Below are 21917 nucleotides of genomic sequence, written 5' to 3'. Positions count from 1 at the left end.
CTACACCATTTCTGACAGATGGCAGTCCAGTCTCTTCTTGAAAACCTCCAGGGATGAAGCTCCCACTTCTGAATAACAGAATAATATTGGAAGGGACCTTGGAGGTCATCTACTCCACCCCCCAACTTTGCAAAAGTTAACAGATCCCAGCTAAAGCAAGCCTGCTTCTATAGACAGTCCTTGACTTACGACAGTTCATTAGTGACGGCGACATGCAGTATTTCCCCCCTATAGTCCTGTGATCAAAATTCAGAGGCTTGGCAACAGGCATGTACAGGTGGTCCTCTACTTACGACGGTTTATTCGGTGACCATTCCAAAGTTACAACGGCACTGGAAAAAAAAGTGGCATGGCCGTTTTTTTCATACTTACGACCGTTGTAGTATCCCCATAGTCCCATGATCAAAATTCAAGAGGCTTGACAACTGACTCATATTTATGACGGTTGCAGTGTCCCACGGTCCCGCGATTCCCTTTTGCGACCTTCCGACAACAGATTCGTTTAGTAACTGTGTTACTAACTTATCTGCAGTGATTCGCTTAACAACCGTGTTACTAGCTTAACACCTGCAGTGATTCACTGAACGACGGTGGCACAAAAGGTTGTAAAATGGGGCAAAACTCAACTTAACTGAGCCTTGATGGCACAGTGGTTAAAGAGTGCAGTCCTGAAGGCTACTTCTGCTGCCTGCCAGCTGCCTGCAATTTGGCAGTTCAAATCTCACCAGGCTCAAGGTTGACTCAGCCTTCCATCCTTCCGAGGTCGGTAAAATGAGGACCCAGATTGTTGGGGGCAAGAGGCTGACTCTGTAAAACCGGTTAGAGAGGGCTGTAAAGCACTGTAAAGCGGTATATAAGTCTAAGTGCTATTGCTATTAACAAATTTTTCACTTGAGTAACAAAGATCTTGGGTTCAGTTGTGGTCGTAAATCAAGGACTACCTGTACACTGAGCAGCAGCAATAGAGGAAGAAGCTGCAGGCACCTCTGGAGGGATGGAGGCCTCCCTTGAGTAAGACGCCGTGCTTCTGTATTTTTCCCCAAGACGCAGATAGAAAATATAAAAATGATGGCTGACGGCTTGACTTCTAAGCAATGGAACGAACAAGAGGAAGAACTTTTCCCAAATCCTGTTTTATTACACAAAAACTATGCATTACAAACGAAATCCTGAATGCACAAATCGTGAAAGAGGCAAGCAGCGTAGGGGAATATCGTAGGTAATACTGGCATGGGTAATCTGGAGATTATCAATACTGTAACTGTTACAGAAAACAAGAGAAAGAAAGCTGCGTGGTCAGGAAAGAAATCGGCAGGAGAGGCAAGTACAGGATTCGCATTTGGGTCGTGTAAAAACCGAGACATATTCAGTCTCTGGACAGGTTCAGGCAAGAGAAATAACCCCAAATATGGTAACCTACCAGTCGGCCAGACTAGTGTGAACAATAGAGACATTCATGTAAATTCTTCAAAGAATTTAGTTATCAGCTAACTTTATAAATGTTTAAACATTAATACTGTGTAAACAATAGCTATGTATAAAATATATAAATATATATATATATATATATATATAAAAGAGGATATTGTTTTATTATTTCATGTATACAAATGGCAAGATATTGAAGACCAAAGAAAACAAAAACCCCACACCGCATTTTCTTGAGCCCGCTGATCACCGGCTAATATTTCCACCAACCAATCAAATCTTTTACTATAATCATAGACTGGCACAAAATAACAGAGTTGGAAGGGACCTTGGAGGACATCTAGTCCAACCCCATGCTCAAGCAGGAGATCCTATACTATTTTAAAGACAAATGTCTGTCCAGAACACCTACATTTTGCAAATTGCTCCCTTTACCTTAAGACGGCTTGAAGTTTTTCATCAAGAGATCTCTTATGCCAAGTTTTTGTACCGGATCAGGGCTTGAAGCTTGTTTATACATGACATTAAAAAAAAAAACCCAGCAAAAAACCAAACTAACCTGGCATGGAAGTGACCAACATTCCCCTAATGCAGGAATCTCCAACCTTGGCAACTCTTAAAAGACTTGTGGACTTCAACTCCCAGATTTCCTCAGCTAGCTTTGCTGAGGAATTCTGGGAGTTTTTTTATTTTTTATTAAATTTATATACCGCCCTACTCCCGAAGGACTCTGGGCGGTGAACAGGCACAAAATAAAATACATAGATACAAAAGTTAGAAACATAATTAAAACCAGATTAAATAATTTAGCCTGAGACAATTAAAAATCCCAATAATTTAAAACAGATTAAAATTTCGATTTAAAAGAGCTGAAGTCCACAAGTCTTAAAAGTTGCCAAGGTTGGAGACCTAATGTGTCCTAAGACTTTGAAAGTAAACCTTGAACACAAGAACATAAAATTAAAGTCATGGTCAATATAGGTAGTGCTTGATTTACAACGGTAGTGTAGGGACTGTTCCAAAGTTAATGGCGCTGAAAAAAGGCGCGACCAGTCCAGTTAAAATAGAATACTGGTGGCTGGACAATAACGGAAACAGGGCGTTTTAAGTGCTCTACTTACAAGTGGTAAGAAAAGATGGTGTATATCAAACTACTTTAACTGTAGGTACACATCCGCGTAGCATATATCGATGCATTATACCCTAATAACAAACACTGGCATTCTTTGATGGCAGTGTTACTTTTCTACGTAATACTGATGACTGTACAAATACCTGGATAGAATCAAGATTCGAGCAAAGGTCTATTTCTCCAGAAAAAAAAAAAAAAATTACATTATAAGTATGTTCTACAAAAAGTTCCTTCAGCAGAGTGAAAAGACCTCCACAGAGGTCCACGTATAAAATCTATACAGAATTTTCAACAATCTTTTTTTTTTTAAAGTGTGCAATTGGTCCTCTGTTCTTGGAAACAAGGCATTGGCAGCAGAGGTGGGATTCAAAAAAATTTAGCAACGGGTTCTCTGCCTGGTTACTGGGTGGGTGTGGCCATGGTGGGTGTGGCTTACTCGGCCTCCTGTACCATGGCGGAGGGGGGAAGCTTTTTGCCCTCCCCAGGCTCCGGAGGCTTTTCTTGAGCCTCCAAGATGGTGGAAACGGCCTCTCCCGGGCTCCAGAGGCCCTCCAGAGGCCAGAAACAGCCGTTTCCAGACTTCCGGGAAGCCCGTTTTTCGCCCGCCCAGAGCCTCCGCGTGGGCCCTGCACTTACCTGGCATCCAAAATGGGCCACATGGAGAGGGGTGGGGTGGGGTGGGTGGAGCCAGCCAGTCCTTGCAACTACCGGTTTTGCAAACCAGATGTAAATTTAGCATCCAATTCTCCAGGAACCGGCTGAATCCCATCCGATTGGCAGCTGTTCAATGACACAGTTCAGGTGATCGGGACCGAAGCCGAGTTCTGAACAAACTCGATGGTTTTTTCCCCCCAAAAGGTTAATTCAGGTTTCCTACTCTAATGGGAGGATACCTTTCACTTAGAACTAAAAAAATTAAGGCAATTAAGATTATTTTCAAATCCTGCACTAAAGGTCTCCCAAACACAAACATCACATTGCACAATAAAAATTAGGAAAAATCGGGTTGAACATGGGGCTTCTTCATATTTGTAACATTCCTTCTCCAGCAAACTATTGTGGGGAGAGAGAGAGTAGTTAAACGAGGGGGAGAGAAAAGAGCTACGTGAGTCCTAGCAGTTGGAAGAATGCATGTTCCCCAGCTGGCCAGCCGCCAACATCAGGATGTCTTTCTTCTCCTTGTGAAATCTCAGCTCCTTCCCAGCTAGCCGGGCTTCGTCCAGTTCACGCTCGGTCGAGGCCAGCTCCCTGGAAAGGGCCCCGGGGATGTTCTGCTCCCGGTTGACCCAATCCGTTGCCATCTGGTTCCGTATATCATCATCCAGAGCACGATGGGAGTAGTGTGCCAGCACCTCCTGGGAAGGAGGGAAGAAAGAAGATATAAATGAATGGGGGGAAAGGAGGTCTTCCAGATCCCAGAACCAGCGAAGGAGATGCTCTCTCCAGTCAGGGAGACTGCTCCGTGCCGTGAACCTGCGGCCCTCCGGGTGGTACTGAGTTCAAGCAGCTTCGGGAAGCTAATAGCAAAGAGGCACCTCGCCGGCTACAGGCCCAAATTCTGCAGATCCTTTGAACGAACCTACCTGTCGTGAACACTGCCTCTCTCGCATGGCTTTAAGGCTTCCGTTCCAGTGCAGCAGCTGGAAAACGGTCATCAGTTCCTGCCAAAGGAAAACAGGCCAAAATTTGATCATGGTTATCAGCAGACGAAAGGCAGGACTAGATGTGCCCAAAGCCATTCCCTCTGCCCTCGTCTTTCTGAATATCGCACACGATAATTTGCCCTTCAGGTTGTTAACTTAAAAACTTACCAGGTGATTCATCATTCAACAATACGCGGAAGTTTCCAAACTTTTTTTTTTTTTTAAATCTAATTCTGATAATGTCAGAAACAGATTCTCGCTTTACCATCAACCGTTAATTCCTTAAGAGTTTATTATAAAGGCCTTGCAACCGGCTTTGATCGTAGGATATTTGATGATATTTCAGAGTCCTGAGTTGGTCGACAGATTATGAAGAATACTACATTTCCGTGCCAATTCCACCTCTCCTGTGTCAGCTCTGGAAGCCATTTTTCATCCTTCAGACCAGGGGTGGGTTCCACATTTTTTTACTACCGGTTCTGTGGGCGTGGCTTATTTTGTGGGCGTGGCTTGATGGTCATGTGACAATTCTTTAGGATTTAGCAGAGGTACTGGTCTACCAGGCTTTTAACTGCTTGCAGAGCTGTACTGGTCTACCCATTTATTTTTGCAGGCACCGGTCTACTCATTTGTTTTTGGAGGCACCGGTCTACCACCAAACTGCCTTTTACCACTGATCAGCTGTAGGGCGGCCCTTTGAAGCCCCGCGGCAAGAGTTTAAACAGTTTTTTTCCTTATAGCCCATCACCTGGGACTCAGGAGGCAGCAATAGATTGGGGGTGGGACCAAATAAAAGGTAAGAATAACGTGGGGGGCGGGGGAGATGGGGCAGAACCGGTTTGGTGACGTCATATCGTCACCGCTACTGGCTTGGCGGAACCGGGAGGAACCCACCACTGCTTCAGACCTGCCAGGTTTACTACTGTGGGAAATTGGGAGGGGGGGATTGTATGGAGCATGGGTGATATATAGTCGTAACAACATTCCTTTCTCAAGAAGTCAAGGACAACTTGCCCTGCACCTGGAAGGCTGGAACTGGGAGGCATCCCCAGTTGGGACGATGCTTTGATTGGACCGTGTGATGGATTTGTGGGTGCTGGGAAGGGATTTGAACTTTTTTGGGGGGGGTGGGGAAAACCTGGAAACTTTCAGATTCGGGTTTTCCCAGACGTGCCAATAGGACATCTCTAATAAAATGTAACCTTGAGGAAACTCGGAGTTTTCTTTCGTTGGGGATGTGTTACTTGGAACCCTGACATCCTGCATATTTTGCATTTCCTCTTCACAAACAGTTACTCGAAATTAAGGCAATAGCAGCAAAAGTCTGGATCGCATAATCCAATTAAGAATACCTGGAACTCTAACATGGATTTCCCTTTGTTGGACTCCAACATGAAGCGGAACGCACCAATGCCTGTACTTGGGTTATCAGCTTCCTCTCTGTTGCCCTGTGGGAAAGACAAACATTGTAGGTTAGACTGGATTTTGAGTAAAAGGATAATCTTTTCTGTATAAGAAGGATTCCTAAAGATTTTTGAATTTTTCCTACTAATGACAGGACCTTCAAAAGCACTTACGTTGAAACAGGCCAAAGCCTCTAGGACACTTTTCTCAATAAAGTCATCCGTGATTCTACGGGATGGATGTTCATTGAAGACTGAATTCATCAGGGCAATTTTTGCAGCACTTCTCCTGGCTTCCGCTTTCGTTGGACAAAACTGAGATGGGGTTGGAGAAGAACACGAGGTAGACATAAGAACGGAAACTACCAGAGTAAGTTAACAAAGTTATCCCTAAATTATGCTGTAAAGGGCACTATAGAATTGCTGTTGATAGGTTGCAACCATCAGAAAGAAAGCTCAGTGTCCTAGAAAGAACGAACCTCACAGGATCCTAAAAATCAGCATGTACATTTATGGGGGAAAAATGCCACAGTAATATTTGTCAGTAAAATTAATTGGTTTAAAACCAATTAATTAGGTACTTTATTCTAAAGACCCAGTGCTATTTCCAAGGGTTCAGACATTCCTGTTTATTTTGGATGCCTGCTTAAAATCTCACATACAAAATAATTTACTCCCACAATCTCTGCTGCTTTAGGTTCTAATTGTTAAACCCAGGATTTAGAATAGATGGGGATTACAGCGTCACTGAAACTTATTGCTGATGTTATGCAGTTAAAAGTGGCACACACTTTGCATTTTTCACATTTACACTACAGAACATTACTACGTCTCATAGCTTGTCTTTTCATGAAAAGAAAAGCTGTTCAAAACTAAAGATAATTCCATGAATTCCACCTGACTGGGATTCTGTAAATTTTTTTTTTCTTTTTACAACCTGTAAACCAGGGGGTCCTCAAACTTTTTAAACAGGGGGCCGATCCACGGTCCCTCAGACTGTTCGGGGCCGGACCAGCTGGGTGGGTGTGGCTAGGTAGTCATGTGACTGGGTGGGTGTGGCCAATTTAGCAGTCCAAACAATATACACAAATTAAACTTTAATTTCTTATGCTCTGGAGGGTGGAAAGCAGGTTAGTGCTTTCCACCCTCCGGATGTGGCAGGGATGTGGCTCCCTTGGGGCACACCCATGGGACTTCTGTTTGTGTGTATGTGTCTTTTGTCTCTCTCTCTCTCTCTCTCTCTCTCTCTCTCTCTCTCTCTCTCTCTCTCTCTCTCTCTCTCTCTCTGCCAGGGAGGCAAAGAAGTGGCCTGTTTTTAGTCTCCAGAGGCCTCTGCACATCCCATTTTTGGCCTCCCCAGCCTCCAGAAGGCGGGTGGGGGCCAGTGGGTAGGTGAGGAGATGTAGGCGGGGCAATCTCGTGGTCCTGCGTGGGCCGAATTAATGGCTTTGCCGGGCCGTATGCAGCCCCCTGGCCGTAGTTTGAGGACCCCTGCTGTAAACCCTTGCTTTGGGGTAGTGTCGGGGCGACTGAATGGAACTGAGCATTTATTGGCCAGATGCCCTTCCTGATGCCTACATGAAGTTCACGGGAGATATTTTCTCTTTGCGCCATGATAGAGAAACATCTGTCGCCACCTAGAACTGAACTCTCAACCTTCCGAGTGGGAGGGCACCTCACGGTTCAAATCTAAGATTCCGTTAAGCAAGATGATCTAACCTGAAAACTGCCGAAGCAGCTCCCTCCTGGCAACGTAACATAGCAAATGTAAGGAGGACTGTTGGATGGGACCATCTCGTAAACCACCAGAGCGCCATTTTTCAGATCAGCACCACGGGATTGCTTCATCTGCCAGAATTCCTGAAGCGCTTCAACAACATTGACTGAAAATAGAAAAAGAGAACCTGTAAGAATATTAACAATTATTTACACGCAGCCTAAAGCTTTCCCGATCATTGCTGCAATTGGAGAATCCAGAGAGCTATTGCAGATACTGGTAGTCCTCAACTTACAACCACAATTGGGTTCTCTCTCATAACTGCGGAACAAGATCACAAGTAGCCCTAGGGAAGTTCATCATAACCTGGAATGGTCACTAAGTGATCGGCTATAAATCAAGGACTACTTATAGCACAAGACACTCTTCTAGGATGTCCACACAGCTTCTACAATTAATTCATACACAGACACTACAATTTTTAAATAGTAAGTAGAAGATATTAGTGCGGCCTTTTAGAACCAAACAGAAAACTAAAAAATAAGGATTACTAATCAACTGGAAAATGCTGGACATTCAGGTAGTCCACGACGTACAACCACAATTGAGCCCAAAATTTCTGTCGCTAAGCTAGTTTTGCCCCATTTTACGACTTTCCTTGCCACTGTGTTAAATTAGTAACAGTTAAGTGAATCTGGCTTTCCGTTGACTTTGCTTGACAGAAGGTTGCAAAAGGGGATCAAGTGACCCCAAAACACTGCAACCATCATAAATATGAATCAGTTGCCAAGCATCTGAATTTTGATCATGTGACCATGGGGAAGATGCGATGGTTGTAAGTGTCAAAAACGGTCATAAGTCATGTTTTCAGTGACGTTGTGAACTTCTGACAAACTTTGGCCTCAATTATGGTCGTAAGGATTGCCTGCGTGCTAAATATTTATGAATCCTAAGCAACGGAAGAAATACTAGCCTTTAGCTGGAAAGTACAACTCCTCCATATATGAAAATCTCCATGTGAAGCAGGAGAACTTTTGATGCAAAAAATAATAATCTAAAAATGCTCATGAAGAAAAGCATTTCTTTTCTACACTTCCTGCTACCAAAGTGCAAATGTTTACAGTCAGAAGTCAAACTGTGTTATTTATAAACATTGTTTACTCTCTTGGTCCCAAACTCTGGTCCTTGCCTTGAGTATGACACACATCTGACTTGCGTATTTAAAGAAGACAGAGTAAATGATTCCATATGGCCTTGCAGGCTTTTCAGAGCCAGAAAAGCAGCTCTCAGCTAAACTACAGATTGCCTGCCAAGCATTTACTCTTTAAAAATGTACCAAACAGCATTCATTGGGATGCTACCCAACGACAGCCACTCAAACAATTATAGCCAATGACCTCAATATGAAAACAGTGGAAGTTTTTTCTCCTTACAATCATATAAAAGACTTTAATATATATTTCTCTATTCTTACATGTGTTTCTTAAAACAATCAAATAGGTTTTGAGAAAATAATTCGACAGAACTTTACAGAATTCCAAAACAAATTGTGTGCAGTCCAAACATGTTTCAAACTTGAATAAGCTTTCTTGCAGCCAAGTATAAATAGAAACAAAGGCTATCATAAAATAAGGCTACTTATTATTAATAGAGAATTCTGAAAGAATTCTGAAAGAAAAGCCTCCTTTTGCCAACTAAAATATACATAAAACTTTCAGGCATGAAGTCCCAGAGGTTAAATTATTAGATCCCCCAAAATATTATGTTTTAGCTGGTATAATTTTTGTGTGATGTTGAAAATATAAAGAAAAATGTTCATAAATTATGCTGATAGCGAAATTAAAACCATCCACTCCTTCAACTGGTTTCCATCTTCAAAAAATTAGAGACCAATCAGCCTGACCTCAATACCTGGGAAGCTCCTGGAAAAGATAATCAAGCAACAGATTTGCAAACATCTCGAAGCAAGCAAAGTTACAACCAGAAGCCAACATGGGTTTGTCAAAAACAGATCATGCCAAATCTTATTTCATTCTTTGACAAAGTGACTAAATTAGTGGCCCAGCAAAATGTAGTGGACATAGTAGTATGCTTGGATTTCAGTAAGGCATTTGACAAAGTAGACCACATCCTACTTCCTGGTATGCTAAAAAAATGTGGGACAGACAGCATCACCACCAAATGGATTTGTAACTGGCTGACCAACCATACTCAACATGTAGTCCTTAATGGAACCACATCTACATGGAGATACTGAAGTAAGCTGTGGGGTACTCCAAGGTTCTATCTTAGGCCCAATACTCTTCAATACCTTTATAAAGAATTTAGTAGAGGAAGGAATAGAAGGGGGACTAATCAAATCTGCAGATGATACCAAGCTGGCAGGAACAGTCAACACTCCAGAAGATAGGCTCAAGATACAGAAGTTCTGAACCCTGTCTAATAAAATGAAATCCGATGGTGAGAAAAGGAAAATTTTACACTTAGGCAAGAAAAACCAAATGTACAGGTATAGAATAGGTGGAACCTGGCTTAATAGCAGTAACTGCAAGAGGAATGTAAAAGACCTCGTGGACAACTACTTAAATATGAGCCAGCAGTGTGCAACAGCCATCAAAAAAAGCTAATGCAGTTCTAGGATGTGTCAACAGAGGATTAGAATTAAGATCACGTGAAGGGTTAGTACCGCTTTACAGTATAAGAACTTGGTAAGACCCGACTTGGAATATTGCATCCAGTTTTGGTCGCCACAAAATATAAAAAAGATGTTGAGACTCTGGAAAGAGTGCAGAGAAGAGCAACAAAGAGGATTAGGGGGCTGGAGGCTAAAATATATGAAGAACGGTTGCAGGAACTGGGTTTGTCTAGTTTAGTGAGAAGAAGGACTAGGGGTGACATGATAGCAGTGTTCCAGTATTTGAGGGGCTGCCACAAAGGAGAGAGGAGCAAGCAATTTCCAAAGCACCAGAAGGCAAGACAAGAAGCAATGGATGGAAACTGACCAAGGAGAGAAGCAACCTGGAACTAAGGAGACTCTGCACCTTCTTTTGTCTCTACATGTGGATTCAGGATCCACATTCATAACAGTTTCCAAGCCTCTTCTAACAATCAAAAAAATTACACACCTGATTTTTTGAACCCAATGTGAAAATTCTTGGGGTGCTTCACCAGTTCTCTTAATGTTGCCCACCGTGTTTGAGGAAATACAAGTTTTTAAAGTATGGATAACAGCAATTTGATGCCTGAGATGAAAACAAATTGCTTCTGTTTGACTCCCGATCCAAATGGATGCTTTCCAGGAATCTACTTCAAAGGACTGTTCAACAGACAGTCTCTCCGTTAAATAGCAATAGCATTTAGACTTATATACCGCTTCACAGTGATTTTACAGCCCTCTCTAAGCGGTTTAGAGAGTCAGCATACTGCCCCCAACAATCTGGAGCCTCATTTTACCGACCTCGGAAAGATGGAAGGCTGAGTCAACCTTGAGCCTGGTGAGATTCGAACTGCCAAATTGCAGGCAGCCTGCAGGCAGCACAAGTAGCCTGCAGTACTGCACTCTAACCACTGCGCCACCGCCACTCTATATGTTATGATTGCATGCATTCCTCTAGCCACGTAACTTTGTATTGAGTAAATTGCCTCTTCCTTACTAGTCATAATCATGAAAACATAATAAAATTGAAAAAACTACACAAAGTCAATAATGCAGTCTGTTTCACAATGACTCGCATGAAAGTGCTATTATTAAAGCAAGATGTCACATCAGATTGACAAAAACAAAAACCTTTACTCGGAAGCACAGAGCTGCATCAAACAGCCTCCCAGAAAAGGAAACCTGCAATTACAATACAAAATTAAAAGAAACCACAATTATAGGGTCCAACTTTCTGCAATCTTCAGTAAAAACAACCAAACTGTCCTTGAGAGATGGTCCTCTTAAAAAAAACTACAAAGATGAAGATACCGATAAATCAACTTGAGAGGAGTGAGTCCATGCCTGCTTACCCTCTATTCTCATCTCTTGCTGCCTTTATCACCAACAATGAAGTGCACCTTACTCTCTATCTCAGAATGGCCTCCGCATTCGATAGCCCTATGTTCAGAAAAATGTTCCACGCATGATCAGAAGCGCAGCACACCTATTTAATATTACATGTGTTGACAGCAGCAAGAATTGTAATCGCACAATATTGGAAAAATGAGGGAATTCCAACAGATGAAGAGTGTAATTTAAAACATATCAGACTGTGCGGAAATGTTAAAAATAAAGGATAAAGAAGATACAGAATATTTTTTAACATGGGATTTGTTTTACAAGTGGTTAGACAATAAAGGTAGAAGTTGGAGGAATACGACCTTATAAAATATTGTTATTATTATTGATATTATGTATAAGTAAATTGACCCAGACAATGCAGTTTATTAAGCACTTGTTTATGTTAAAGAAAATGTATAAATAGAATTTATGGGGGGGAAAAAGAAGCGCAGCACACCAATGAGAAAAGCCCTCTGCGTATGTTCAGAGGCACAGCCTTCATAAATAAACCAATGACCAGGTCTACAACAACTCATCATGCCAACTCCCGATGGGACAACTCACCCCAGCCAACTCACCACGGGACAATACTTACACTAATATCGAAGAAATAAAATAGAATCATTAAAGAAAGGATGCCAAAGGAGGGACAAAATAAAATGTGAATGACAAAAACAAAATTATTTTCTAAAATATTTGAAATAATTAAATTGAATTGTTAAATTGTGCTGCAGCGAGTTGTCCCATTCCGCCCTGCTCCCACTTCTCTAAGGCTAAGCCATTAGTCCTGTAGTCCATGACTTACAACCATCTGTTTAGTGACCAAAGTTACAGCAGCACTGAAAAAAAAAGCAGCTAATCCCTTTTTTCACACTTCTGTGAAAATTCCATTGCAGCCTCCCCGTGGTCACGTGATCCAAATTCAGATGCTTGGCAACTGGTTTGCATATATATGACCATTAGTATGTCATGAGTCAAGAATTATCTGTAGGCAACATGGAGTAGAATAGAATAGAATAGAATAGTAGAATAAATGTAGAGTAAAATAAGAGAATAGAAAAAAATAGGATTCTGAATAGAATAGAAAATAGAATAAATGTAAAGTAAAATAAGAATAGAATAGAAAATAGAATAGAATAAATAGAATAGAATAGGAATAGAATTCTTTATTGGCCAAGTGTGATCGGACACACAAGGAATGTGTCTTTGGTAGAAGGAATTACAGGCAGTCCTCGATTTACATTTCATTTAGTGACGATTCAAGATTAAAACGGCACTGAAGAAATAACTTAGGACTGTTTTGCACACTTACGACCCTTGCGGCATCCTCCCCACGGTAACGGGATCAAAATTCGGACGCTTGGCAAACCCGGTTCCTATTTTATGACAGCCACCATGTCCAGATCCTCCACCTTTGGCGACCTTCCGACAAGCCCATGTCAGAAGGGGGAACCCAGATTCACTGAACGACTGGGTGATGACCAAGTTTTTAACGGTGGCAGGGATTCGCTTAAAGATGGCAGGCCAGGAAGGTCGTGAAATGGGGGCAAGACACCTCCCCTTCACAATGTCTTTGCTCAGCGATGGAAATTTGCTCTCTGTGTGTCTGTGTGTGTCTCTCTCTCTTTCCTTGTCTGTGTCTCTGTGTCTCTCTCTCCGTTTCTCTGTGTTTGTGTGTCCCTCTGTGTCTGTGTGTCTCTGTGTGTGTCTGTGTCTCTGTGTTTGTGTTTGTGTCTCTCTCTCCGTGTCTGTGTGTATCTGTGTCTTTCTCTGTCTGTGTGTCTCTCTCTGTCTGTGTATGTCTGTGTGTCTCTGTCTGTGTGTGTGTGTGCCTGTTTTTGTGTAGCGGTCGTAAGTCGAGGACTACCGGCATCTAACGGTTCTCCAGACTGCCCCCCCCTCCCTCGTTCGACCCCCGCCAGGAGGCAAAGCTGAGGGGACCGGGCCTTCGGCAGGAGGGTGGCGGCTCCTCACCGCGGCCGTATCCCTGCGTGTGCTTAGCGAAGCTCCGCACTACGGCCTCCACGGCCTCCCTCAGGACGGCGGGAGGGCCTCCGGCGGCTCCCGGGGGGCTGGCGGCGGTGGCGCCGGCCGTCACTCCGGCCAAGAGGGAGGGCGGGAGCGGCGGCGGAGGGGGCGGCGGCGGCCCCAAGGTGAGCGTCAGCCCGAGGGGCGGCGGGGGCGGCGGGAGAGGCGGCGCTGAGGCGGCCGAGGGAAGCGCCCCCGTCGTCACGCCGGGCCGCAGCGAGCGCAGCGTCCCGCCGCCGACGCCCGGCTGCAGCCGCTGGACGCGGAGCGACTCCATCCCTCTCTCCGTTGCCGACGGCCGAGGCGAAGAGACGCGGAGTCGCCTCACGGCGAGGTGTCAGTCAAGCCCTGGCCAGCGACCAATGGCAGAGCGCCTTCATCGGCAGGAGGCGGGCTTTCTCCACCCTCTTGCCCAATCGCCGTCGTGAGTCTCTCCGTAAATCAGGAGACGGAGTTGGTGTTGGAGTTGGGAAGGTTCATCGGCGAGGCCTTAGCCAATGGGGATCGAGGACAGAAGCAGGCGGACGCTCCTGGGCTTACGTCACGTCTTCCATCCCGATTCCTTCCGCGGGAGCCAATCGTAAGCCTCGGATAAATCGAGGACAGAAGCAGGCGGACGCTCCTGCCATTACGTCATGTCTTCCATCCCGAGCCCTTCAGCGGCAGCCAATCGTAAGCCTGGGATAAATTTGACCCTCACGCGCTCCTGTAACGGGGGCGGAAGTGGAGGTGTTTACCTCTCCTCCGAGGGCCCGACAGACGGGCGAGGGTTCAGGCCGAGGCTGCTCGGTTTGTTCCAGCCTTTTATCACCCCGTCGGGCTCCGCCATGGATTCCTGGGTCCGTTTCAGCGCCCAAAGCCAAGCCAAGGAGCGGGTCTTCAGGTTTGCACGAGCGAAGGGCGGTGGGTGACAAACCCCGGGAGGACTTTGCAGGTAGTCCTCGACTTACGACCGCAGTTGAGCCCAAAATTTCTGTCAAGGGAAGGCGTTGGAGTGAGGTTTGCCCCGTTTTAAGGCCTTCCTTGCCACAGTTGCTAAGTGAATCACAGCAGCTTTTTAAGTGAATAATACGGTTATTAAGTGAATCCGGCTTCCCCATTGACCTTGCTTGCCAGAAGGTCACAAAAAGGGGATCACGTGACCCCCCGAGACACTGCGACCGTCATAAATGCGAGTCGGTGGCCAAGCGGCTGAATTCTGACCACGTGACCATGGGGATGCGGCTATGGTCATAAGTGTGAAACAACAGACATAAGTCCCTTTTTTCAGTGCTGTTGTAACTTTGAAACAGTCACTAAATGAACTGTTGTAAGTCGGGACACCGCAACCATCATAAGTGTGAGTCGGTGGCCAAGCGGCTGAATTCTGACCACGTGACCATGGGGATGTGGCTATGGTCATAAGTGTGGAAAAACAGACATAAGCCCCTTTTTTTCAGTGCCATTGTAACTTCAGTCACTAAACGAACTGCTGTAAGTTGGGACCCTGCCACCGTCGTATATATGAGTCAGCTTCCAACTGTCTGAATTTTGATTACGTGACCAGACGGATGCTCCAATGGTCGTAAGCGTGAAAAACGGTCCTAAGTCCCTTTTTTCAGTGCCGTTGTAACTTCGAACGGTCACTAAACGAACTGTTGTAAGTCGAGGACTACCTGTATTTTTAAAATCCATGGAAAGCATTTGGTTTAAGTTGGATTAATCTTAGCAGGTATCAATAAAAAGAGCATATTTGTAGCTCCAGACTGAACTTTGGTGACCTCTGAATTTGGCTGTTTTCCTGCAGAAGTTTCATTACCAAACTACTTAAAGGCTGTTGCACCGGTGATGCTTTTCATTGCAAACATGGGCTTGCACATAACTAGGGCACGGTCATAAATCTGGCAACACTTTCTTACTTTTCCTCTTGACGTTGCTTTTCTCTCGTCCTCACCCTGTGAGTGAGAAAGGCGGTGCCCTTAACTACCTCATCTAAATATTTGCCTCTTACCCCATTTGCACTTCGCCGCTTCTTCAAAGAGAGCTTTTGGGTGGCTACCTTGGAAAAACTTTGGGTGTCTGTGGTTAATTGGAAACTGAGGCAATGAAGACAGCATAATGAAGACAGTAATGAGGGCATCAAATCTTATGCTCATAGGTGATAGCAGAAATGCTGCATTTGTTCCTAAAAGTGTATCCTTAATTTCCTCCTTTCTGCAGAGGTGATATTGTTTATTTATGTGCACATAGGGCAAAATAACAAGAGACAATTTATAATAGAATTTAAGCAAACCATATGCTGAATTTTCCTTCTATTATTAAAACCTAGTAATCTATTGTGGCATGTAGGTGAAAGGCAAATATATTATGTCATGTCTTTATTAGGAAAAATGCTTTTTCAGAAATGGATAAACTACACATGACTGATTTTTTAATATCTAGAATCGTATTTGTCCAATTTCTCAGAATAATTCCTTTAGCAATTGCCCATCACCTATGCGACCTAAGTTCTTGAAGAAAAGTCAGATTCTGTATTTCTGGAATGTAAGTCAACATATAAAAGAGATTTCCCCATAACTCTACTTATACATTTATTAAAATATTGTTCCAATTTATATAGTTCCAAAAGGACACTCCCTCAATTTTTTTATATTGCCCCTAAGAAAATTTGACATTCATCCTTTAAGAACATTCTTTGGGGCATCCAATAAAATCAAAATTACTTTTTTTCCCAAATATTTTCCAGTTTTAAATATGATAAAACCAATTTACAAGTCTTTAACATTTGCAACGATTGATGTTCCATTATCAGATATATCCATTTTTTCTTTCCATACATAGATGTTAGTGATTCCAGCTTTCAAACAATGTTGATTTGGTTTCAGAAATGAGAGTTTAGCAGAAGAGAAAGAACACAGGTTTCATTGACGCAAGTAAAGTATCTGTCCATATTGAGCTTGTCGAGACATGCTTCAATTGCAATTATATAACCACTGCAGTAAATTAGAGAAGCAAAATTTTATCCAAAGTCAAGAAAAATCTACTATTGTAGATTCCACCTAATGGAAAAGTTTCTTGAATTATGGAATAAGTGACAAATGTATAAATGCAACTCTCCAGCTCAAGTCATCAGAACTTTTGGAACTGATGAGTTTCCAGCTGGATTCTAATCTCAGGCAGTCCTTGATTTATGACCACTATTGAGCCCAAAACTTCTGTTGCTAAGCGAGACATTTGTTAAGTGAGTTTTGCCCCACTTTTCTTTCCTTAGCTGTTAAGGGAATCACTGCAGGTATTAAGTTAGTCAACAATGTCTATTAAGTGATTCTGGCTTCCTCATTGACTTTGTCAGAATGTCACAAAATGACCCCAGGACACTGCAACTGTCATAACTATGAGTCAGTTGTCCAGCGTCTGAATTCTGATCACGTGACCATGGGGATGCTGCAATGGTCATAAATGTGAAAAACAGGTCATTTCAATGCCGTTGTAACTTTGAACAGTTACTAAATGAACTGGTGTAACTGTTGGTTTCACATTGTAACAGCTGCAGTTCACTAAATGAACTGTTGTAAGTCGAGGAACAAATCTGGGCCACACCAAATTGTAGGATAACGATTTGTCCTATAACTCCTCTCTTCTTTTTTTGTTTTAATTGACTTGCCTTGCTTAGCTTATGAGTTGGCAATGTCCAGTTTGTTGCATGAAGATTATTTTAAACTCTTTAGCTGACAGATCTTGGCTGGGTCTCTTTACTGTTTTTTTCCCTGTATTCTGCCTAGAGCTGCCCAATATGCCTGCACACTACTAGGCTATGCCCTGCAGAAGAATGGAGCTGGGCCTGATTTCCTTGCTAGGATCAAGCAGCTGGAGGCTCATCTGAGCTTGGGACGCAAGCGTAAGTGTGAAGGGGATTGACTGGGGCGGGAGGGCAGAGGTACAGTGGGCATTTTGGTACTGGCAAGACAAGAAAGTGAGAACGATGGGGCTTTAGTTCTTTCCGGAAGGGAAATTTGCAGCTGAATTGGAAGGAGCTGCAGTTATCAAGGGAAAGCAAGGAGGGAGGTAGCAGGAGAAAGGGAGGGAGGGAAGGAAGGAAGGAAGGAAGAGAAAGGGAAGGAAGGAAGGAAGAAAGAAAGAGAAAGGGGAGGAAGAAAGAAAAGAAAAAAGAAGAAAAAGGGAAGAAAGAAAGGGAGGGAGGGAGGGAGGGAAGGAAGGAAGAGAAAGGGAAGGAAGGAAGGAAGGAAGAAAAAGGGGAGGAAGTAAAGAAAAAGGGAAGAAAGAAAGGGAGGGAGGAAAGGAAGGAAGGAAGAGAAAGGGAAGGAAGAAAGGAAGAAAGAAAAAAAGGGGAGGAAGAAAGAAAAGAAAAAAAGGGAAGAAAGAAAGAAAGGGAGGGAGGAAAAGAAGGAAGGAAAAAGGGAAGGAAGAAAGAAAGAAAAAGGGGAGGAAGAAAGAAAAGAAAAAAGAGAAGAAAAAGGGAAGAAAGAAAGGGAGGGTTGGAAGGAAGGAAGAGAAAGGAAGAGAGAAGGAAGGAAGAAAGAAAGAGAAAGGGAAGGAAGAAAGAAAAGAAAAAAGAGAAGAAAGAAAGGGAAGGAAGGAAACTCTGAGTCCTTGCAGCAAATAGCAAACAGCCAGATCACCTTCAGCACATTACTGCAGCCTGATTCAGCACAAGCAGCTGATTGCCGGGTGGATCGGCCTCCCAGAATACCCCCAATCAGCTGTTCCAGGCTGCAGGGATTGCCACAGACCATCGCCGCCTCCATGCCTCGCGTTTTTGGCTACATTCGGTGAATAAGACACACCTAAATTTTCACTCTCTTTTGTGGGTGGGTGGGAAGTGCGTCTTATATTCCGAAAGATATGGTACTTTTGTTTCTACTTAGAAACCGCTTCTGGACTTTGTGCTTGAAGTGGAAAAAACAATGAAACTTTGATTTTGGCTTTTACCGATTAGATAGATTTGCCGTTACAGAAATGGCTAGTTTATACTATTACGTAAAAGTAAAAAGTTGAGGTTTGATATTATTATCTTACTCTATTGCACCAAAGACAATGCCTTTTCTTTCTTTTTCCCTACGCTTTTCCCTTCCCTATTTTTCCTACGATTTGCTTTTCTATTGTTGTATTATAAACAAAAAGAAAATTGATAATTATAATAATAAAAAAAAGTAATTGCTTGTCAATCCACCCAGCCTCTTTCAAGGGCTCTCCCTTGGTGAGCTGTGGAAATAAGCTAGGATGGATTGTACGCATCCATGACTCTGGGCTTCCTTTCCAGTATTCCGACTGGGGAACTCTGCAGATGCTCTGGAGGCGGCCAAAAGAGCCATCCACCTGTCAGATATCGTCCTTCGTTTCTGCATCACAGTGAGCCATTTAAACCGAGCCATGTACTTTGCCTGCGACAACATCTTGTGGGCGGGGAAATCAGGTCTCTTTCCACACATGGACCATGAGAAGTGGAGCCAGAGGTCATTCAGGTGAGATGGAATTCCCTCCCTCCCTTCCCCCCAGCGAGCTTTGTCCTCTGAGGGTTGTGGAGGAAATGGCTAATTCAATCCTGAGAACACAAAGGAAATCTTATAGATGATTAAGGGACCGGAGGCTAAAACATACGATGAAGGGTTGCAGGAACTGGGCCTGGCTAGTCTAGTGAAGAGAAGGACCAGGGGAGATAGGAGAGCATCTTCCAATATTTGAGGGGCTGCCCCAGAGAGGAAGAAGGGGGCCAAGCTATTCTCCAAAGCACCCGAAGGCCAAGACAAGGAATAAAATGGATGGAAACTCATCAAGGAGAGATTCAACCTGGAAATAAGGAGGAATTTCCTAACAGTGAGAACAATCAACCAAAGGAACAGAAGTTGCCTTTGGAAGTTGTGGGAGCTTCATCCCTGGAGGCTTTCAAGAGACTGGACTGCCAGTCTGTCAAAAATGGTGTAGGGTCGTCTGCTTGGGCGTGGGGTTGGACTAGATGACCTGCAAGGTCCCTTCCAACTCTGTTAATCTGTTATAAAACTACAAACTTCAAAATGCTAAACTTTCAAAACTAATTTCCCTCTATCATGAAGAGCTTTCATAAGCAACCCTTTGAACTTTGAATGAACATCGACAATTGTTTGAATGATCATTGACAAATGTTGCATGTCTATAATTCCTAAAGTCCAATTTAGATGGGAAGGGAAACTCTGGGCTAAGAAACTTTTACACACACACACGAGGCCTTGGTGATTTTATGTATATTAGGTTGACAGAAAGAAGAATGCAGTGTAATTGATATTTTTATTTCTTACTTTATTAAATTTGTTTGTCACCCCGCCTCACCTACCATATTTATGTATTTTTGCCAGTTACATTTGAGTAAATATGTGCATTTCTGTACAGTAATACCCTGTTTTCCCCAAAGTAAGACATCCCCTGATAATAAGCCCAATCGGGCTTTTGAGCGCATGGCAATAAGGCCAAGCGCTTATTTCAGGGATCAAAAAAATAGAAGACAGGGTCTTATTTTCGGGGAAACACGGTAGCTATAATAGAAATATGGTAGAAACAGCTACAAATTCAAGAACTGTACAGAGACTGTTGTACAAGATGATGTTGACCTTCTAGTCAAATGAGCCTGGTGGAAAATGGAGATGTTTAAAGAGAGACTAGATTCGAGCACCATGTGTCATAAAATACGTATGCATATATATATGTTTATCATGGATATTTTTGCAAAGCAGGAGAACCATTTATAGGGCTGGTGCATCTATAGGTAGTCCCTGACTTACGACCACAATTGAGCACAAGCCTTCTGTTGTCAAGTGAGTTTTGCCCCATTTTATGACTTTTCTCGCCGCAATCTTCTGACAAGCAAAATCAATGGAGAAACCAGATTCACTTAACAACCATGCTATTAATTTAACAACTGTAGCAATTCACTTAACAAACTGGAGATTCACTTAACAAATTTCTCACTTAGCAACGTAAGTTTTGGACTCAGTTGTGGTTGTAAGTCGAGGACTGCCTGTATTCTCTTATTCTCCAGTTAGGATTTCAGGACATGTTCACTCTTCCCTTCACGTTTTTTTTTTCCCTTCCAGATATTACCTCTTTGCGCTGATTATGAACTTGAGCCGCGACGCCTACGAAATCCGGCTCCTGATGGAGCGCGAGACCAACGCGAAGTCTCAGAAAGGAAGCTGCACAAATGGCCGCTCCGGCCCGGGGGAAGACCATCGCTTCCAGCAGCTGGCCCTGAAGCTGAAGCTGCAGCTCGCTCTCCTGGCACAGGTGCTCCGCAGCAACCCTCCCCTCCTCCTGGACGTGATGAAAAACGCCTGTGACATTTTCATCCCCTTGGACAAGCTGGGCCTGTTCAAGAGCAGCTCAGGTTTCGTGGGGCTCTGCGGCCTGACCTCGTCCGTCCTTTCCATCCTCACCATCCTCCACCCGTGGCTGAAGCTGAAACCTTGATGGGTGCCGAGAGGAGCTGGCTAAGCTGAGCTTCTCCCTCTCTTAAATTTCCCCCGTTCCGGAAACTAGCTTGGGGTGCTAGTAACATGGTGGACTCAGCCAGCTTGGGAAGCAGGGGTTCCTCTGAACTTAGGAAAAAGGATGGGGCGGGGGAGACATCCTTCTATTGGCACTCTTTAAAGTTGAGCCCAGCAGATGGACACCCAACTCTGGGAATGGACCTTGTGGGGGAGCCGTTAGTATTTGGGGTTATCGGGCCAGCGGTAACTGGAGTAACAGTCTTGTCATGTTCTATTTATTTAGGAAGAAATAAACAAAAACTATACTAGCCATGTTGTAGGTCAATGTTGGTGAACCTTTTCGGCACCAAGTGCCGAAACGGGAGCGCACATGCGCATGCCGGAAAAGCAGCCACCCAGTGCGCATGTGCGCGTCGGGAAGATCTTCCCGTTTCCAGTGTGCGCATATGCACCGGCCACCTGGCCTTCCAGTTTCTGGTGCACATGCACGCACGAAGACCAGCTGGCCGGAGCGCATATGCGCACCAGAAACTGGAAGAGCAGCTGGCCGGTGCGCATGCCAGGAAGATTACCTTTTTGTTTTCAGCATGCGCGCTGGCCCCTTGGTCTTCCAGTTTCCGGTGCTCCCATGTGCATGAAGACCAGCTGGCCGGAACCCGGAAAAGCAACAGGTGATGGCTCTGCGAGCCACTTCCATCACATGTGCCATAGGTTCCCCATCATGGTTGTAGGTCTCCCTGACAGATACGACCAAGTCATGTTGCAAAAACCAGTTTGTTCCCCGTGTTCAGGGCCTTTCCGTGTTTTAATAGTTGGGAGTTTGAGGATGTGAACAATATTTGGACACTAGCCTGAATCACATTTGTTAATAGGGATATATATGACTTTACCGATCAATATTGGGATCTGTGGCACCAATTTACTCACGTTGAATTATTTGCCTTCCTCAAAAAAAAAAGAAAAACATTTTGAAATAAAGGTAACGACCGAAACTTAAGCAGTTAAGAATTAAATGTAACCACACTATTTTTTTTTTCCTCGTAGAATTTTGTTTTTATGATTTGTCGGTA

General features: G+C 43.8%; 2 protein-coding genes across 2 annotated transcripts; one reads left to right on the top strand and one right to left on the bottom strand.

The window, feature by feature from the left end:
• Positions 1-1114: 1114 nt before the first annotated feature.
• Positions 1115-13826, bottom strand: LIX1L (limb and CNS expressed 1 like). The gene is made up of 6 exons (XM_034427237.3): positions 13337-13826; positions 7326-7489; positions 5781-5921; positions 5556-5651; positions 4144-4221; positions 1115-3915 (listed from the first exon to the last, which is right to left on the bottom strand). The coding sequence occupies exons 1-6, from the start codon at positions 13665-13667 to the stop codon at positions 3673-3675; spliced, it is 1053 nt and encodes a 350-aa protein (XP_034283128.1). The 5' UTR covers positions 13668-13826; the 3' UTR covers positions 1115-3672.
• PEX11B (peroxisomal biogenesis factor 11 beta) lies at positions 13815-21860 on the top strand. Its single transcript, XM_060682541.2, has 4 exons — positions 13815-14273; positions 17152-17267; positions 18651-18852; positions 20455-21860. The coding sequence occupies exons 1-4, from the start codon at positions 14026-14028 to the stop codon at positions 20825-20827; spliced, it is 939 nt and encodes a 312-aa protein (XP_060538524.2). The 5' UTR covers positions 13815-14025; the 3' UTR covers positions 20828-21860.
• The last annotated feature ends 57 nt before the right edge of the window (positions 21861-21917 follow it).

Source organism: Pantherophis guttatus, chromosome 18, assembly GCF_059756535.1.
Source record: "Pantherophis guttatus breed Tessera chromosome 18, ASM5975653v1, whole genome shotgun sequence".
NCBI lineage: Eukaryota > Metazoa > Chordata > Lepidosauria > Squamata > Colubridae > Pantherophis > Pantherophis guttatus.
Note: the sequence above shows the minus strand (reverse complement) of the source record. Positions and strands in the feature narration are given on the sequence as shown.

Bases quoted from the DNA above. Each gene is read 5' to 3' on its own strand.
- LIX1L (XM_034427237.3), bottom strand. From the start codon at position 13,667: ATGGAGTCGCTCCGCGTCCAGCGGCTGCAGCCGGGCGTCGGCGGCGGG. The intron at 7,490-13,336 runs GTGAGGAGCCGC...TTCTATTTTCAG, and splicing joins CACGCAGGGATACGGCCGCG to TCAATGTTGTTGAAGCGCTT. The intron at 5,652-5,780 runs GTAAGTGCTTTT...TCTTTCCCACAG, and splicing joins AGGCTTTGGCCTGTTTCAAC to GGCAACAGAGAGGAAGCTGA.
- PEX11B (XM_060682541.2), top strand. From the start codon at position 14,026: ATGTCTTCCATCCCGAGCCCTTCAGCGGCAGCCAATCGTAAGCCTGGG. The intron at 14,274-17,151 runs GTTTGCACGAGC...TATTCTGCCTAG, and splicing joins GCCAAGGAGCGGGTCTTCAG to AGCTGCCCAATATGCCTGCA. The intron at 17,268-18,650 runs GTAAGTGTGAAG...CTTCCTTTCCAG, and splicing joins TCTGAGCTTGGGACGCAAGC to TATTCCGACTGGGGAACTCT.